Source organism: Apus apus, chromosome 1 (assembly GCF_020740795.1).
Source record: "Apus apus isolate bApuApu2 chromosome 1, bApuApu2.pri.cur, whole genome shotgun sequence".
NCBI classification, from domain to species: Eukaryota; Metazoa; Chordata; class Aves; order Apodiformes; family Apodidae; genus Apus; species Apus apus.
This window is the reverse complement of record NC_067282.1, coordinates 73,612,212-73,632,627: the sequence shown is the minus strand read 5'-3', so window position 1 is coordinate 73,632,627 and position 20,416 is coordinate 73,612,212. Positions and strand designations below refer to the sequence as shown.

At 35.5% G+C, this 20,416-nt stretch overlaps 1 protein-coding gene across 8 annotated transcripts in view; it reads right to left on the bottom strand.

Moving 5' to 3' along the window:
• Positions 1–20,416, bottom strand: part of TBC1D23 (TBC1 domain family member 23) — a 35,903-nt gene that overhangs the window by 10,200 nt on the left and 5,287 nt on the right. For 3 of the 8 annotated variants that reach the window (XR_007888380.1, XM_051608061.1, XM_051608062.1), the window contains exons 2-16: positions 18,475–18,601; positions 16,686–16,797; positions 16,361–16,466; positions 13,828–14,032; positions 11,830–11,953; positions 9,983–10,107; positions 9,828–9,871; positions 8,822–8,925; positions 7,918–8,040; positions 6,797–6,889; positions 4,037–4,207; positions 3,780–3,822; positions 3,121–3,230; positions 2,358–2,500; positions 1,130–1,174 (exon numbers count right to left, since the gene is read on the bottom strand). Coding sequence is in view for 7 of the 8 variants with exons in the window: in XM_051608061.1 (XP_051464021.1) it covers positions 1,130–1,174; positions 2,358–2,500; positions 3,121–3,230; positions 3,780–3,822; positions 4,037–4,207; positions 6,797–6,889; positions 7,918–8,040; positions 8,822–8,925; positions 9,828–9,871; positions 9,983–10,107; positions 11,830–11,953; positions 13,828–14,032; positions 16,361–16,466; positions 16,686–16,797; positions 18,475–18,521 (1,595 nt within the window). In the remaining variant the exon portion in view is untranslated. The remainder of the gene's footprint in view (positions 1–1,129; positions 1,175–2,357; positions 2,501–3,120; positions 3,231–3,779; positions 3,823–4,036; positions 4,208–6,796; positions 6,890–7,917; positions 8,041–8,821; positions 8,926–9,827; positions 9,872–9,982; positions 10,108–11,829; positions 11,954–13,827; positions 14,033–16,360; positions 16,467–16,685; positions 16,798–18,474; positions 18,602–20,416) is intronic. The other 5 variants (XM_051608063.1, XM_051608064.1, XM_051608066.1 and 2 more) reach the window with 3 other exon arrangements.

The following is a 20,416-nucleotide window of genomic DNA, read 5'->3' as shown; positions in this document are numbered from 1 at the left end:
TACCTGAAAGGCCATTGTAGAGAGGTTGGTGCTGGTCTCTTTTCACAGGTAATTAGCGACAGAACAAGAGGGAATGGCTTCAAGCTGCAACAGGGGAGGTTTAGACTGGACATGAGGAAAATTTTTTTCACAGAAAGAGTGGTTAGACACTGGAATAGGCTGCCCAGGGAGGTGGTTGAGTCACCATCCCTGGATGTGTTTAAGGGTTGTTTGGCTGTGGTGTTGGTGGATATGGTTTAGGGGAGGACTTTGTAGAGTAGGGATGATGGCTGGACTTGGTGATCCCAAGAGTCTTCCAACCTGAATAGTTCTATGATTCTATGATTCAGTCTACGAGGCCCAAAAGCTGTAACATAGCATTGCTAAAGTATAACTGAAGTTCCAAAGTGATTATGCATGAGCTGTTTTTAAATTTATGTCAAGTAATTTTATATAACCTTAATTCACAAATTTTATTTCTGAAATAATTGTAAGGCAATGAATCTGAGACAAATGTGAAGGGGCTCCATATTTGTATGTAATGTAGTAGTTTTGTGAACAAGATGAGGGAGAGCTGCAAGGCATATTTAACTGTTAACTCAGCATCTTGCTTTGCCCAGTAATGAGCACCTCTGTTTCTATCAGGATGTTCTATCACCATTGGATGAGAAGCATAAAAATTCCGGATTTCCGGATCTAAGCTCTGATGATGCTTTATGAACAGTTCATAACAAATCCTTTTCACAGCTGTAGTCTCTCGTTAAAACCTCAAGACATGGTTTGTTCAGTAATTCCTTCTGGTGTCTTTCACTAGTACAAGTCACTAATAAAACTCACATAGGAAATGACAAGTAAAAAGAAAAAAAAAATCATAAAAAGCAAGAGTTGGGAAGGAAAAAAAAAAGTAAGGAAGAGAGCAGAAACCACAAAGCAGAAACTAAGAAAGCACTACCAATACATAATTTCCCTCCTCCCAGTCCCTTGACCAGTGCTTGTAAAACCCAATAGCTTTAACATATTCAGAAAACCTAAATGAATATAAAAACACGTGACCAATTTTGTCAGTGTAACCAATGCTTACAAATACTGCAATGCCATGCTAAATACAACAAAGGTGGTTTTAGTCAGACTGCTTAATTATCAAGCTTACCGCTCCAGGCTTGCTCTGTCTGGCCAGGGAATATTGAAAGGTATTCTATAGTACATCGGGGCAGAGGACAGAACAAAAGAATTAAAAAAAAAAAAAGGGAAAATCTAGAGAAATTATTGAAATGCTCTATATTGGCAATGTGTCTTCTTCAGCGAGGATGCTTATAAATAAAAGCAATGCTTCATGAGAGCTAGCCATGAGACAAAGACATGTAAAAATTCTACTAAAAGATCCATTTTCCATGCTGTATGTATCCATGTAGAGCTTACATATCAGCCTTACTTGAATTCTTCACACAACAAAAGCTACTACCAAATGTTATTTATGAATGTGTTGCCTCTAATTGTGAAAGAATAGTAATAATTTTAAAAAATTATATTCCAACACAAAAAGAAGCAACAATCTGTACCTTTTGATTAGGTACAAGACCACTAAAAACTACTTTTTGGTATGTATTTTAAATCCTGCTACCAAACTCTGGCTCTGTAAAGGTTATTAGATACCCATGTCTTCGTAACATACAACTCCAAAGGTTGCATTTTAAAAAACTCTGAAACACGCTATTCAGTTACAGCTTTGACAGATAAAAGCTGTTATTTGCATAAGGTGAGTATTTGGAATGATGACTTCCAACTTTGAAAGTGTCTTTCAACATGTTTGCATATTCTCATTCCCAGCTCTACTTGAAGGTACAAATATGAACAGAAGTAGATTCTGGGTTTGAAAAGCAGCTTTACGTCAGAACTTAAAAAATCACAGTCTTCAAAAAAGTTAACCTCAACTTGATGAGGCAGTAAAAAAACAAACCAAAACAGAAAAAAAACAACAATCAAACAACAACAAAAAGGATTTAGGATCCTCCTGTTATTCACCCACTCCACTAGAATCAGGATGGGGAGGAACTGAAATAAAAGTGAAATGATTCTTGACTTTTAGACTGAATACAGAATTGACACATCAGAAATCAAAGTAACCATGCAGTGACAAATTCTAGATAAAAATTCAAGAGAAAAGGCTGCTCACACTGGCCTTTCCAAATTAAGGCAGCACAGCAGTCTTACTGTGCTGTGATAAAATTGTGAGGAGGATAGGGGTAGGAAATCTAAATCCTGAAACTAGAAGATAATATTTTTTCCTAACTAGCAGAGTCTTCACATTTACAAAATAGCCACCTGAAATGGGAAGTCATTCCTCACTACTAATTCACAGGGAGATACAAATGACGCACCTGTCCACTGGAGTAGATGTATTTTCAATAAAACTAATAACCTTTTCTTTCACATTCACAGATTTAGTCTTCAGAGCAACCGTCATTTTATTCATCAGAGACTTTACTCCTTTCCCATCACTTGAACCATTAGGAGAATCACCCTGCAAAAGTAACTCCTCTCAGGATTAATCACATAATGTTATTTCATCTCTAGTTTGTTAAGAAAGGAGACAGACTACAAAAATAGTAATGTACTTTTTGGTACTCAGTAGAACATAAATTACAGCATTAAGAATTCTTTTAAAGTTCTTTCAAATGACAGTAACAGTATGTGTCTGAGGTAAAGATGATCTGCTATGAAAATCTGGAGAGGAAGGAATTCTATTAATGGTAAATTGTATCCAAATTAAAAGCCAAATCCTACATACAACCTATCAGCTGCAGAAGAGATCATTTTGAGCTTTCCCATGCAACTGTATGCCAGTTTTATATTACTTTTTTCTCAGAGTGAAGAAGAGCCAGGAAAATAATTGCCTATTACATATATACTGCTGAGAACGACTACTGCAAGTTGTTCTATTCACTGTCTTCCTCTCAAGAGGAAGATGTTTAGGTCACCTCCAACTAGACAGTGAATATTTTGAAATTAAACACACAATTGAAAACAGTCATGACTTGAAGCAATGCATTTTACAGAACAGAATGAGAAATATGAAGAAAAACTCTCAGTATACCTAGGGCTCCCACCACACTACGCCACTTGAGCTTAAAATTCACTTACATCAACAGAGGAGTTTATGCTACATCTTGAGCCCGAAGTACTAGCAATCCAGTGTCCATATCCATTTTCTGGTCCTTCCACATTGATATCTGCTAAGTGCTGCTGGAGGGCTGTTAAAAGGCCATTAAAAAACGTTCAGAACTACACTGGAATTAGTCTGTTGATGAAAATACTGTATATCCAAGACTAATCAGTAACATGATAAGTAACATGATGCTGCACATACTGACTAGTAATGCCTCTATGGTAGCACAGATCTCTCTGCTGTTGTAGAGCCTGACTGATTACAACAATATGAACTGCAGAATTACAAACTGCTAATTTAAGAAAACACAACAACAATTAATCATAATTATGAAGTAGCATCTTCTTAATAATCTGCAATCTATGGAGGCTAAACATTGAGAACGACAAGTTTGAAGAAAGAGGGAATTTCCCCACTTCTTATATTCATTTTTCACTATTCAGAAATGTGGGTAAGCACAACAGTTAACCAGAATGTGCAAGAGCAGCGTGTTGACTTACACAAAACATAAACCTGACCAATGAGTCCTAAATGGTATTAATTTAGCTGATTTCTCACCAAAGCCTAATGAAAGTATCAACAGCATTAAGATACCAAGTTTTGTCAAGCCAAAGCTCATTATTATTAAGCTTACCCATAAATCCTCCTTTGGCAATGCTTACATACTCCTTATTTTTCTGCAACAGAAAAGACATTTTTGTTTGGGAAAAAATAAATCCATGGAATGGGTTTTGCAGGCATATTAATGAAACACAGCTTAACTTCACAAAACTTTAGTAACGTAAAAAACAGTTTAGATTTTAAGAGAAAAATGTTTTGCCATTTAGTATCAATAATATGTGCAGAGACAGGTTTTTTTAGTTATTAAAATCAACCGCAATTTAAGTGTACCTGTAAGAAGTGTGCTAGCACCATGTTCATATACATATCTTCTTCTTCCCTGCCACTTCCCATGAAGCAGAGATGCTCCCCACTAGCTATAGAGCCAGACTCAATAGATTGTTTTTGTGCTTCTAATAGGGATTTTACAGACTGTGCAAATTCTGATGGGTTTTGAAGCATCTGTGGAATGAACAAACAAAAGTGCTTTTTGATGCCAACGTACTGTAACACAACTTGTGAAAAGTTACAAACTTAGAAAATGGTTCTAACAGGTTGAGCACAAAGAAGACAACATCAGCACTGCACAAGATAGACACCACAAAAAAAACCAAAAGAGCCTGACCCAGACTTCATGTTACATAAACAACACTGAGAATGGTCCTTTTCTTCCTAACTCCACCTTGTTCTTCCTAGGAAAGAAATGCAGCCAACATTTTTTATTTTTGCAGACCAAATGATAGTGGAAAAAGTCTTAGCAACTTTCACGTTGCAACTTCCATGTTGCATTCAGTTGGCAATACGGCAGAAGGACTGATTTCCGTACTTACATGTGCTTCACCATAACACATGCAAACTTCGCAATTTTTAAATTCTTTAAAATACTTGGAATTTCTAGGTGGCAATAAGATTCTCCTCCTGTTGACTTCCTGCTAAGCTTTTTCTCATTATCAATATTAAGAAAAAAATTTAGAATCAGAAGTACAAGGAGACACTTGGGATTCTACAACTCTGAAAAAGTTAAAGCTGTTGTTTGTCTGAAGGCCTATTATGCATGTAAAAACAATGAGCAGCCATATGAAAGAGATGGAGAAACAAAGACTTTTTAAATACAGCTGAAATTTTAACTTGCTTTTTTGGGGAAGGCACTTATTTAAATTACTATGGAAATATTGACCTGGAACTGGATTAGGGGAAGAATTTTCATTATCTAGTCTTTACACTAGATTAAACGATGAAGCACAAAGCAACAAGTACATGACCTAGCCACGAGTACGTCAACCTAAAATTTAACTGGGGTTTTTCTAGAGCAAATTGCTGCTGCTTTCTTATGTAGGTGCTAAATCTCACAGCTTCCTCTAAGACTACCTATAAATGAGATGTATTCCAAAGGGCTTTCCCCATTGCCTCCCCTTAAGGTAAATTGTGTGTATTTTGCAGGTACCAGCATGTAAAACCCACCAAGTTCCATCAGTGGCTTTTCATCTCAAGTATTATTCCCTACAATGTTTTCCTGGCATTAATCTGCTCAAAACAGAGATGAAACAGGTAACATTCATTCAGCATGGGTCAAGAAGTATCCTAACCATACCAACTGACACGGACTGCAGAAGCTAATTCCAATATATAATGTCAAGATATATGAACTAATCATATACAATTTAAGAATTGTCTTCATGGACCTCTTTTTCATATATTACTAGTTTTTTCAACTATTTAATAATTTATAATACTTATTTCTACTTTATGGAATAGTATTTTCAGTTAAGGCTAACAGAAGGACACTCACCATGGGGAAAGTTTCTTCCTAAATACTTTTTTCATCTAGGTTAAAACCCAGAATACTATATTATAGAATCATTGAGTCCAACCTACATCTAGCATTGCCAATTCTCCATCACAAAGCCATGTCCCTAAGTCTTTTAAATACAAGTCTTTTAAAGTCTTTCAAAGTCTTTTAAATACCTCCAGGGTATTTTAAATTTTATATACATATTTTAAATACTTCCACCAGTTCCCTGGGCAGCCTCTTGCAGAGCATGATAACCCCTTCTGTGAAGAAATTTGTCCTAATATCCAATCTAAACCTCCCTTGGCACAACTTGCATCCATTTCCTCTTGTCCTATCACTTGTTAATTGGGAGAAGAGACCAACAACCACCTCGCTACAACCTCCTTTCAGGTAGCTGTAGGAAGCATAATGTCTCCCCTCAGCCTCCTTTTCTCTCATCTATAATTACACTTGTGCAAATCATACTAAATACTACATCATTTTAATTAGAGAGGTAAAGATAATAGATGCATCTATCCTGCAAAGAGATGCAGGACTGAGGTTCTTAACTAAGAAAGGTAAAAAAGGCCTTTTATGCAGTATATACATAGAAATACTACCATGCAGCATCCACAGACTGCTTGAAGTGAAATAGTAGAGGGTTAATCCAGAAGTGAAGAATATAGTATAAGCCATCTGAAGTATAAGTAATTTGTGGAAAAAAGGATACAGAATACATGATTGAATGTTCAATTAAGAATTCATAATCAAATGGAAACTACAGCAAAATCTTTAATGAAGTAATTAGCCCATAGTACATCTCAGTCCTCAAACTGAAGTACTTCCTCCCTTATATTGTACTGCAAAAATTTTAAAGGAGAAGCCAAACCCTTTTCAAGAGATGCTCCTTACAAGCAGACTGTAGTAATCCTGGCTGGGGAAAAAAAAAGCTACTTATTAAAATTAATAACACCTTTCATTAGAAATTATGATCCTAAAAAGAGATTTCTCCTTCAAACTATGTCTAGTCTTCAGCTTGTATCAGGTTCCAGTTCTAAGAAAAGAACAAGAAGCCTGGAATCCCAAATTCTAATGTTATTAAGGACTAAGGTTCTCAGTAAAATGATTGTTCCACCAATCTCCTTTAGAGAAACTAACTTGTGAAACCTCATCACATAGCTAGACACTGCAGTCCACAAATCAGAGTCTAATCTAAGGATAAACGCTTTCTCTATAGCTTGGGATTCAAAAATCAGTAAAGAAACAAAAAGCATACGAACCAAATCAGAGTCTAAATGGAATGCTGTTGATAAATGTCCAGCATTGTATTGCTCTGCAGGACGACAATCCACTACAAAGAACCTTACTCCGTCCTGAAACAGAAAGGTTTTGCCTGTTAAAAATTTTATTATCATGTAATAGTTGACGGGAAAGTACATAATTCAATTATATTTCAATACTAATTCCATTACTGCAGGAACTGCTCAAGGGGGCTAATAGCTATCAAAGAAACACCTTATTTCTTTTGATTCATCTGAACTTCTACAGTTACCAGACCACCAACAGTATTCTAAAAGTGATTTTGAATTAATACATCAGCTTGCACATTAAAAAAGGTCAGCCAAATGCATACACACAGTGTATTTATTTCTCCTCTACTGAGAAGAAATACAGTGGGTATGAGAGCACACAAAAAGACATCAGAAGGGCTAACTCTGAGATCCCAATCCAACTGTCCACTACTACTCAGCACAGTACATAAGGATAGCTTTATATCCCACTGACTAAAACAGGATATAAATAGATACTTAACATTAAGTGGACTGAGGGAAAAAAAAAACTATGCATGATTAAACTGGGGCCTGGAAACTGCTACAAAAAGCCAGTGGTCGATAAGAAACATTGTAATCTAGCTACACTACTATCCATATATTGGTCTGAAAATACTCTAAGTGAAGTCCCAGCATCTAAGTATATCTGCAATTTACTACTACAGAAATAACCTGAATCAATGTTTGTTTGTATAAAACTTTAATTGACAAAAAAGACAAATATTTCACAATGGCATTCTTCTCAATGGTACTAACTAGTGGATTTCACATTTTCCTCTACAATGCCTTGGTTTGGAAAGTAATTCAAATTCATGAGATATTACATTAAGCTCGGATTCAAATCAGCTGCATTAAGCTCCCCTGTGCTATAGCTCTAGTTGCTACAGCACAAATGAATTGCAGTCAGCAGATCCTTTACAAGGGAGACAAGAATACTTTTTCCTGAAATAGCAAATATTCATCTGTGTTGTTAGCACTTAAAAATATTTATGATACACAAAGTAATAAGTGATTCTTTTCCTTTTCTATAAAACTGGGGGGGGAAGGGAAGAAGAATTCAGTGCACTTACTCCTTGTTGCTGATTTGCTTGAAGAATCTCAGACACAGAAACTGCTAGACAGAGAGCCTGGCTCAAGTCTGTGTCATCATCTTTGAGGCCCAGCAAGCTGCTGCCGAAAAGACTGTGGTTGTCCTAATAAGGCAAGATGGAAAATAATAGTTAACTGAAGCCACTGTCTTTAGATGTGAAGGCTTAAAATAATACTATATCCACCAGGTCAAAAATATTAAGGCAAATACATGCATAGTCTTGTCCATATAATCAACAAATTTTTGATCAACTGAAATTCTTTCTGAAAATCATGGCAAGGCCTCAACTTCCATTACAAACACACTTATCTACCACTCTGACCATATCAACATGATGAAATACCTCTGTTTTTTGTTTTCTTTGTTGTTTTGTGGGTTTTTTTCCCCAAAAAATTCTCACCTATTTGTCTATACACATCAGAGAAAGTAATTACAAGCCAAAGGCAATGATTAAATATTACTTTTATTTCATTAATTCAATTAAGTCAGGTATCTTCTGTAAGGAAGAACTCCAAGAACAGCGCAGGCAATGACAGCTTTATCTCCAATAAGTGACTTTTTCCTGTTTGCTGTTGCGAGCACAGCTAGGACTACCATGCAGTCTACTACAATGCAATTGGTTAAGTATGACATTTTTGTTTCATCAGTTCCTTACAAGAACTGGTTTGTAAAACAGGGTAATCTGAATACTGCAGGGAAGCTTCTCTATAGCATGTTTCACTTAACCTTCTTATCTTTCAAGAATCCTAGCAGTAAATAACACCAGGGTAACAACATGAAAAACTTGTTTAAAAGACCATCACAATTAAATATTCAAAGTTACTGTCACAGCAGGAGCTTAACCAGTCACCAAAACTAAGAGAATTTTGAAGTTACTTTATTACCTTCCTGAAAGAAGCTGGAGTTTTGCTACAGTAATATTGTGCCAAAGAGAAGAGATCTTCTATATCTTCTAAATCAAGATTGGCTGGTGAAGTTTCTAAGAATTCTGAGATATACAAACAACATAAGCACACCATTATCTCAGGCATAGAAAAGCAGCACCATGTATCTTTCACAAGATAAAATTGCTTATTTTTAATAAAGAATAACACAATTGATTTTATTGATTAAACATGAATGTTGACTCAGTCTCTAGGTGTAAAGAGAAGATACAGTAAATACTCCTTTATCCATAGGAAACCTGTGCTATTTGTTAGAAGTTCAAACCTACACAAAACAATTTTTACCACATTGTTATCTCCATATGGTTTTAGCTTTCAGTTGTAATACTAAGTCAGCTGCCTTTTTTACAGAGGGTTGACCCAAGAGAGTCAGTAGTGCTATTCTGTGCCCAAGATGGTAGAAGGTTCTGCAGTATATGGCGAAGATGCAAAATTCCAAGCCCCTCACTTTTAACTAGTAGATTATTAAATATGTTGTATTATACCACATTAAAAAAACCCACAAAGGCAGGTGAAATAGGCTCACAAGAAATTTACTGTAACTTCTATAAAAAACAGAAGAAGGTAAGACAAGAACAATGAATGAGGCTCAAATCAAGTGCTTATTTCCTGCAATAATCAGGAAAAATACAAGTGCAGTAGACTTCAAAAAGAATTTGAAAGCTCCTGCTTTGGGCTTAGGAACACGGTGATTGTTTCAAGTACTCCAAGCTGAAGTATAAAACAAGGGGTGGGAAAGCTAAAAGGAAACATAAGAATATTAAGTACAGGGCAAATGTGATGCAGCAAAGAATAGCGACAAAGGAACTAGTGGGTGAGGGGATTCATTAATGAGAAAAATCACAGGGAAATAATTAACTAATTCAGTTATTCAAAATAATAATCAATGAGGATTATACATATATGGCAAATATTTCACTAGCAGCTATATAAGAGAACGACTTACTTATCATTTCTTCTTTATCTGATTCTTGTGCTAAGATAACATCTCTGAAAACAATAAAGTGACAGGCATACATTAAGTCACTAAAACCAAAATGAAACAGGAGTATTAAAATTGTGTCAGCAAGAAATGTCCCAAAGAATTCACTATACACTTACTTTGCATTGACAAGGATGATTAACATTAAGAAATAAATAAAGAACGGATCTGCTTGTTGTAGATATCCATCCCATATTGCCTGAGTGACTTCAGTTGAACAGTAATATGAGAAGAGGCTTCCAAGCTAAACATTTGGAAAACAGTGTGAGAAAAAGCAATAACCAGGCACAATCTTACCGGGATAACATTTTTTAACATAGATACCAGATACCTAACAGAAAATAAGGGCAACTAAATTATGTCTGCTCCCATGTTCCAATTTAAACATGCATCCTTTCTGATATACCAAGTTTGGAGTGGATAAAATAAAAGGTAGGAACTTCTTTTCACACATGCCAGATAGGATTTGCACTCACACCTAAATCAAATGCATACCAGCTGGCTTCACTGGGGCCTTACTGAACTTGCTGATACGTACAAATTCTGTATCAACCAAGCCACAGCTTCCACAAGATCAGTATCTCTTTTTTAAACACTATAATGGAACATTTCAACACTTCCTAGTATACTTTTAGAACAAAAGGTAAAAAGATCTACGCATTTCTGAGTCAAACGCAACTGAAGAGAAAACATCCCTGGACAAAGAGGCAATGACAGGTCTCCGAAAGTTGTTTATGTATTTCTACAAATTAGAAATCCCTCTATATATACTAAGTTTTTTGACAGATGAAACAAGGAATTTTAACGTAATCTCATAACATAAACTGAAGGTTAAGATTGTTTCTAAGCCTGTACACCAGAAAGCATGACATTGAGAACTGCCAGCTACACTAGCTTATTTCCCTACCTCCTTTCATAGGGAAGATTTTTCCCTAATGAATCACTAAGCCTTTAACAAACAACTTCAAAGAAGTTTGTATTTACTAAGGAAAATTGCATGTAAGAGGAAAAGGGAGATTCAGTAGTGAAAAAGCACCTGATTCCTCTCTTGAAGGCTGATCACTGGCATAAGGCAGATTTTGAGAATATGGAAACTCTTCCTGGACACATTTTAATATTAAAATTAGTGGCAGCCTAAAAAAAATAGTCTTTAAAAAACCCCAACCAAATACAGACTTTGCAGTTTAATAAATAAATTTAGTCTTATTTCTTTAACTGAATGTAACAGAGTTACAAAAATATTACAAAGCCAATGGGAACGAAAGAAGAACCTAGAAGAGTTCATGGGTCATAAAATCTTCTTTATCAACTTACAGGCTTTGCCTCTGCAAGCACTGATTTTTTGCATTGCATGCACTATTTAACATTGAAACATGAGAATTTTGCTGCTATATTTTATAGTTCTGCTACACAAACTTTATAAAAAAAAATATTGAGGTAAGAATCTTTAAAAATGTTCCTGGCTTGAGGTAGTTTTGAAGTTAAGGAGAGGAGGACATGACCAGTTCTTGAAGAGCTGTATGGAAAATATATGTACCTAAATTTCAAAAGGCATGACACCACTTGAGGTAATCAAATATATCTATTAGAATGGAGGTTTTTAAAACATTAGGCTGATGTTTATCCATATCTACAAACATATAGCTGCCCACTATAAAAACAGGCATCACAGCTTATTACTTACTTTCTGAGTGTCAGCTGCTTTCATTCCTACTTAGTCCAAGTAGTTCCTAACATCAGTGGCTCAATTAACATCCAGTACATCAAAAATGTGATGTTAACAAAATAACATACTTTATGTTAAACAACCAAAAAAACCCAACCCCACGCTATACTAAAACAAGCAATTGATTTCAATATATGCAGTTCTAATCTCTTGTACTACTCTTCCATAGACTGTCAAGCTGTACTTAAATTTTAACACAAATTTATTTTTCATTATGTTTCCCTACTTTCACATTATTACCCAGTTGAGTGCATATGAGTCAGGAGTCATCTTCTTAGTATCAAGAAAGGAGCAGAGTTCAGGCTCATGGTACTGAAGAAGCAGTCTAAATAGATGAAATGGTCTTCCTTTCATAAAACAATCCCTAAAAAGTAGCAGTGAAAATAATAATAAACCCCTCTGTGTTTTTCCAGACTTGCAGTAGCAATTGCAGTTATGTAATTTCCTATATTTTTGTTTTAATTCACCAAGTCTGATCATAAACAAACCTCAAGAGTTAAAAACCAACCAAACAAAAACCCAACAAAAACCCCATAAAAACTGAAAACCCCACTCTATTAATAAAGACAGGAGAAAGAAAAAAATACTGCCAACACTAGATAAAGTATATAAACACAGAAGTATTTAAAACAGATTTAAATATGGAATCCAGGCTAGTATGGTATCAATACTGTTAACTAAAAATTGAATTTAAAAAAAGATAAATAATTCTGTTGACCAAAAGAAATTTAAAATATGCTTATATAATACATTAATAACAATTAAATGTCAATTCATCAAGCAGGAAATACAAGAGTATTAAAAATGGATAAACAGTTGCTTAAAGACATTGGGAACAAATCTCAGCGCTAAAAAACTTAAATAAACTTATGTGACACTTGACACACAGCTCTCCAAACACAACTATTAGCCTAACTTTCTTAAAGAAGTGTATGTCTCTGGTGGAGAACAGGAAATATCCACCACACATTATATGCAGGGATTCTGTTTTGAAGTTATCACAAGGACTCTGACTTTCCATTAAGATAACAGCCAAAAGTGTGAAAAGAAGAAAAATATTATATTAATTATTTTAGCATAAGAATCTAAATTTGCAAATTACTTCCTGTTTGAATGGTTATTATGGCAAATTATTCCAGTCAGTCATTCTTTACCTCTTCTTAACATAGCAAAAAGTTAAAAATTAACTTCTATCAAGTAGTAATGATGGTCCAGCAGCCAAACATCAAACTGAGACCAAACTGACCTAGGTGGAGATTTGCAAGCCTACAATAAATTGATTTTCTATTACCTTAATTATACCATTGAAAAGAAATAGAAATATCTAGGTCTCAATGAAAACACCACCTGTGTTCTGAAGGTTTTCTGTGGCTGAAGTATATGAGTTACATGACCATAATGACACTATCCCCAAACAGTTCAGAAAGCCAAACAGCGTATTAAATCAGAATAAGACACAAGCTGAGTCAAGTGACAGGACCAATAAATGTTTCCTGCCACGACACCAACCGTGCATTTTCATATTATGAGTATACATCCAGTGTCTAGGTCAGAACTTCCCCTCCAGGGAATCAGACTAAGATCTCCAATTATAAACTACCCACATAGTATTTCACCATGTCTTAACCAGAAGACCCTGCACCACAGTGTCATGGTGCTACTCCAACATAAATAAAATTAATTTTTGTGAAAGCATCTATATAACAACATGAAAAACTCCAATTTCATTTTTATTAAAAAAAAAAAAATCTAACTACTAAAAAAAATAGTAACTTCAGCCCCAACTCAGTAGAACTCAGGAAAAATATCAAATAATTCTTGTAAAGAGATTTTTAGACTTATTTATTGATAATTAAGTACTTTGAAGTGACAGGGATAGAAGGATTTTAGATACCAAAAATGCTAGGTAAGGAAAGAGAAAATGCTTTCACATAATATACATTAATTAGATACTTCCTAATCACATATTTTTTATATTGCATGAAATGAGCTTTTCTTTAAAAGGCACATGGAGTCCACATCAGCCACGTGCACTCTTTCCATCTTAAATCAACTCAATCATCTACTGGACTTTAAAGCAACAGGTACTGAAATGTGACTCAATCTATTATCATTTGAAGAAACCTGACAACTTTGCTACAAAGAGTGTTACTCTGGATGAAACCAACATGCACATCCTTTCAGAAAATACATTAAGGAAATGCCAATAAAAATAGTACACAGGTAAAAGAGTTTTACCTTGGAATGAATCTGTTCATGATAGCATAAAAGCAGTTGTACAAATCACTGCGTGGCAAACGAAGGTGCACCAGAGGTTTGAGAAGATGTATCCAGCCAAGGCAAGAACTGTATTTAACATTGCGTGATTTACAATAAAAAGTAATAATTGATTCGATATCCAGAAGTAATACTGACTTCTCCTCCTCTGGCACTGACAACTGGTCTGAAATAGGCACAGCAACATAAACTGAATCAATGGCCTTTCAAAGAACTTGAAAGAGATTATTTCATAGTACAATTTCACCAATAGCTACTGCTTGGAAATAAAAATAAAAGCAACAAAACCAGATGAACAAAAAACTAGCAGCCTGGATTAAATGCTTACAAAGAGGCATCCAAAAGGCATCAAAAATACAAGTTATTTTATAACCCCAGTAGGATAACGCATTTAAATATAATTTAAATATCACAAAAGTATTAAAGAAGTTTGGGTTTTCCAGGATCTATATGAAACAAAGATTATTTTAATGCACAGAATGTCCCATCTTCTATTCCTACGTGATGTGCTCAGCAGATAACTTAAGCTCAACTCTAGAACAACTTCATTTGAATTTCAACACAGTTCAGCCCACAATGCATACCTCCAATTCCTCAAAAGCCTACTGACACGAACATTTAGAAAAATCATTAGTTTGAAATGAGCTAGACTTACAGACAAATTTTACTATTAATTAAACTACTTATTTAATACCTACTTCAAAGTAATTTTCCTAACAAGTTTAAATTTGGGGGTTGTTAGGGTAATGATAAAAAGGCAAATTATTTGATTACTTATAACTACATCTGGCTTTTAAATTCTATTTGGTACTGTGGTTAATCAGATGATACACTAACCATGAACACAATATTTTACAATAATGTAGTACAAATTCTTAAAATGTAAGGTACTGAAAAGTAAAGATGTCCCCTATTTAATAAATAATTTTGAATCCATAATTTATATTGTCACATTTGGATAAAAACTGGCACAAATATTTGGAATAAAACCAGTTCTGTAATTAATGTAGCAAGCTAAACATTTCTTAAATACTGTAATTATTGCATTTGAAATGTACACAAAGCTTAGGTTTTCCTTTGTTCCAAAGCATCTTTCTGCATACTCTAAGACACTACATTAATGCAGTGGCATTAAATTTCCAGGGAGCATTTTTTCCCCTCAATTACAAGTAGTCCATAAGTCTTATAACTGTTAATGAAATATTTTGTTACTGAAGTCTTTAATACTTTCCCATCAAAGCCTGCCAACACTTGGCGTTTCCTGTCTTCTACCTCTCAGGAAAATAAAGTAGTACATTAAACTCAAATGCTATCTGAAGATTTACTGTAAATTTAGAGAGTACTTGCTTTGCTGAAACATGGAAAAAGAGAGATTTAATCTGATCCAAAACTGAAATATCTATATAACAATTAATTCTGAACTAATTTCACATTTATTAAGCAGTTTAATATTGTTACATATTACAAAATATTTCCAATAAAGACAAAGGGACAACTAACAGACATAGAAGTGCTTCATTTCCTATGCTATGAACACTAAATGGGACATTTCACTATCTTCCAGAAAAGACACTGTAATTAAATAATACAGTGAAATTTTTTCTCCCCTTTCCTTCACAGGACTGAGGGGTTTTGAAAATAAGCCCTACTAGATTTTAGAGCCAGACAATGTAGAACAACATTTTTAAAGTAGTAAGTACATGCGCATGCACACATGCAATAACCCCATTCTCTGCCTTAACTTCCTATTGTGCAAGAATAAATTAAAGTGTGACAGGTAATAAAATGGAGGATTCTCTTATCGATGCTGCACAAAGAAGTATTCTAATTTATGAATAAGTATTGGCTCCAGCACCTGATAATTGATACTAAGGCTGTTGCACGGTCCTAGGGATTTGGCCACTTTTGTGGTAAGTTGCCAACCATATCCTGTGGCACCTCCCCACAGGCATACTAGAATATTATTTCCCATGTCCTGGCAGCATCTTGCTTTCATAAACACAACCTTTCATTTTTGCTGAAAACACTATTAAAAAAATACTTTAAAAAACCCCCAGTCTTTAAAGTCCAAAGCATTCAATATATGTCTTCCTTTAGAGGTTAGATGCATTTTGGTGCTACACCAGCTTTTCAGATTAAGTTCATTAGGAAATGAAAAACTCGAATGACACTATAAAAAGAATACCTGGTTTAAAAGATGGAGATTGGAAAAAAAATTAATTTATTTTCAACTCCTGGGTTTCTTTTCCCATTCAAGTCCGAGCAGGTAAACTATCACTTAAAAGCTAGTACTTTAAAATTCCATGATGTCACCCTTCTCAGAGTCAAAGTGCAGGTAAGATACTATGTTTTTCTTACAAGTTCTTCCTGATTTTCTCTGCCTTTTCATCCTCTTCCAAAATGTAAACATTATTCAGGTTGTTTAATTCAAGTAACAAAGCCCTAAAAGAGCTAGGAATTTTCACATAGATGATCTAAACATAATAGAACTTACCAATCAGCTCTTGGCAATCTTTATGAATTATAGTCTGTTCTGGTAGGTCTAAAGAGCCATCCCAGGATGCTAGGCTGTCCCCCTTTCCTACAACATTAAGTGCAATCTGAAAACAAAAAATAGAAAGCCCTCTAAGCATTTTAGCGTTCTTCCATCACTACCCAATTATTGAACTCAATGCAGAGGTATTTCCTAAAACTGAATCAACATACAATCATATAAAAATTCTAGTACTATATCTCTTCTGTATAGATGCCTGTTAATTAAATAATTTACCTCAAATCAAGCAACTATTTCCCGCTTCTTGATTTAAGCTTTTATTTACCTTCCAGACTTTGGCCCTCAGATAAGCAGGTAATTGCCTTCCTTGAATGATGTTTCTCACTGTTTCAAGATCACAGCCTCCTTCTTCTAGAGCGTCTGCAAGATCTTTTTCCCTATAATAATGATACATAATATGTTTATTAAAAATAAATTATATAATATTTTTCAATGTTTATCTATTAAATGTCTGTAGACTGGAGACTACTATCAGGCAAAACACACATATGTACAGATGTATTATAAGGCAGTTTGCAAGTTAGTGAAAATAAATATTTGCAAAATGTTATTTATTCTTTTATTTTAATACTACTTGATATCTTTATCAATGAGCTGGATGAGGGAATTGAGTGCACCCTCAGTAAGTTTGCAGACAACACCAACTTGGTCAGGACTGTTGATCTGCCTGAGGGTAGGAAGGCTGTACAGAGGGACCTGGACAGGCTGGATTGATGGGCTGAGGCCAATTGTATGAGGTTCAATAAGGCCAAGTGCAAGGGCCTGCACCTGGGTCCCAACAACCCCAGGCAACACCACAGGCTTGGGAAGGAGTGGCTGGAAAGCTGCCCAGAGGAAAAGGACCTGGGGGTGCTGGTGGACAGCCAGCTTAACATGAGCCAGCAGTGTGCCCAGGTGGCCAAGAAGGCCAACAGCATCCTGGCCTGCATCAGGCCAGCAGGAGTAGGGAGGTGACTGTGTCCCTGTACTCGGAACTGGTGAGGTGGCACCTTGAGTGCTGAGTTCAGTGCTGGGCTTCTCACTATAAGGACACTGAGGAGCTGCAGCATGTCCAGAGGAGAGCTACCAAGCTGGTGAAAGGTCTAGAGAACAAGTCATATGAGGAGCATCTGAGAGAACTGGGGTTGTGTAGTCTGAAGGCTGAGGGAAGAACTCATCGCCCCCTACAACTACTTAAAAGGAGGAGGTAGTGAGGTGGGTGTTGGCCTCTTCTCTTAAGTAAGTAACAGTAGGATCAGAGGAAATGGCCTGAAGTTGCAGCAGGGAAGACTGGATACCAGGAAGAATTTCTTTACTCAAAAAGTGGTCAGGCACTGGAACAGCCTGCCCACGGAGGTGGTTGAGTCACCATTCCTGGAGGTATTCAAGAAACTAAATGTGGCACTTCAGGGCATGTTCTAGTGGCCAAGGTTGTGGGGGTTTTTTGTAGGTGTTTTTTGGTGGTGTGTTGTTGTTTTTCTTTGTTGGGATTTTTATGTGTGTGTTGACAGTTGGACTCCGTGATACCAGAGGTCCTTTCCAGCCATGAAATTCTGTTATTCTGTGATTCAACTTCTAATCCCAATCAATTTACACAAGAGAAAAAGTTAAGTTCAGAACATGTTTTGTTTGCTTTCATAAAGTGGCAATACTGCACAATGTACCATAAAAATGCAAGCTTAGTTGTGTTTACAACTCGAGACACACTGCAAATTTTCACACACAATGTATTCAGAGCAAACACTACACCTAAATTAGGTGCCAGTGTTCTTTTAAATAAAGTACTACATGACCTAGAAAATTTATGTGAAAAGTTTAGAATTATCAGCTTTTAACCCCATCTTTCCCTAAAATGGGAAAGCACCTGTTAGTGAAACTCCAGTTTACTTAACTACAAAGTTCTAGTACTCTTAAGTGTAGGCATGTGCAAAAGACTGAATTAATGCATTAAAAAATGTTAATAATAGTGTAGAAAGTAGCAAAATACACACATTCACAAGACTGTCAAAGAGTAACAACACTTTTAATTGCCACAATAAGACAACAAGGTAAGAAGGTACGCATTCAGAAATTACTTTACAATCTCTCTGTTAACTTCTGCAGACTGTTTCAGTGGTTCCATGCTGACAACAATGAATCACATCTGAGGATTTCAGGAATTTTCGTATTATGTAGCACAGCAGTGGCAAAACACCAGGTTCACTGGAAAAATAGCAATGGCAGTGACACATAGGTCCCACAGGCAATACTTCTGCCTTACTGTATCCTCTTGACAGTTCTCTACTGACATATGCCTTAAGGTTTATAGCCAGAGCACAACACAGAATGGGATTTATTCAGGGCAGATACTGAAGTATGAAGATGTACTCCCTATGAACAACACAGTTATTTATACACGTGTAATGACTGATATTCAAGTGTTATCGGTACAATTCTCAGTTAATCCACATGTTATGTACTATGCAGTCAATTCCAAATACCCATGGAAAAAGAATGTCAGCTGTTGAGCTCTGTCTGCTTCTTTAATTTGCATATACCCACAACTAAATCCTTGATACAAAGCTTCTTAAGTTTGGTCTTCTGAAAGCTTAACACACAAATTTATTATTTTCTAAATCGCCCGTTTTTTGATAAACAGATTAAAATCTTAATCCTGTAAGAACATAGGCATATAATTTAAAAAAAAAAAAAAAAAAAGGCAATGAGCTCACCTTAGCTAGCTTACTAAGGACTTGTTAGTTTTACAAGTTTGCAGGGTAAGCATTTTCCTTGCATTGTACCAGCTAGTTTCTTTGCCAGTATTTTTCAGTAGCACTTTAAATTGTATTTCAGATATAAACTGGGTCATAACTTATAGTCAGTTTTCCTCAAGTACTTCTGCAAATTTGGATGAAATAAAGTACAGCTTACAAAGAGACTGACTTCCCTTATTTTCTTGTATTTTCAGTATTAAAAAAATTCCAAAGCCCACTTACTATAGAATTACAGGCTGTACAGGTGAATGTCCCTCTCCTAAGAGAAACGGTGGTGGAAAAAATACACAAGCACACTTGCACATCTGTCATCTACCCTGTTGTCTGATTGTATACATAACAATCAACACCGGAAAAATTAAATCACCAAAACAGTTCACCCTAAATAAAAGTCAAGTATTTCCAGGACATTTACACAAAGAGATTTAGCACTCCGCAGAATTGAATGAACCCTAGGAAGATCTAACTTCAGCAGAAGCAAACGTCAAACACCAGCTGAAGAGAGCTAGATGCTCTCATATTGCAGGTTTTTGCACACTCAATGTATGACAATCAGACTACAGAGCAACAGCTAGGCCTTGAATCATAGCACACAAAATAAGATCAGTTGCTATAAATATTACCCAAGTATTAAGGCACCTGAAAACGAATGTAACAGCTGCATGCACGTTGTATTTCATAGAATGGTTCAGGTGCAAAAGTCTTAAATCACAATACTTAAATTTAGTTTCTATGTCCTCCAAACAAAAGTACTGGGGGTAAAAAAAGGTAATTTAATATATATGTGAAAAAACACTTAAAACCACATCTACATAAATTACAAAAACACACCTGGCAAAGAGTGTTTCACAGGCCCATGAGTACTAGTGCTACTAGTTTCTTGTACCTAATATTCAGAGCTTAAAAAGCTGTGCATGGGGTGAACAGCAAGATCAATTTCAATACGTTATCTGCAATTGTGTGCTCCCTCTGTTGGATAATATACTGCTATATGCAAATTCCTCTTCATCAGTACTGTCATCTGCACTTCCTACACTGTAAAGATGACCAGCAAATGCTAGCTATTTCACTTTAAAATGCAAGAATCTGATATGCCCATCTCCCACATGGAGAGATGTATTACCACACTGAGTGAAATTAAATAATAGAGGCAAGGTGGTGTTATTCTATTTATGATTAGCTATTTTTTTCCTCCACCAGCTCCCAACTGTTCATAGTCTAGAACTGAGGACTTCTCAAAGATTAAGAAAAAATATTTTCTAAT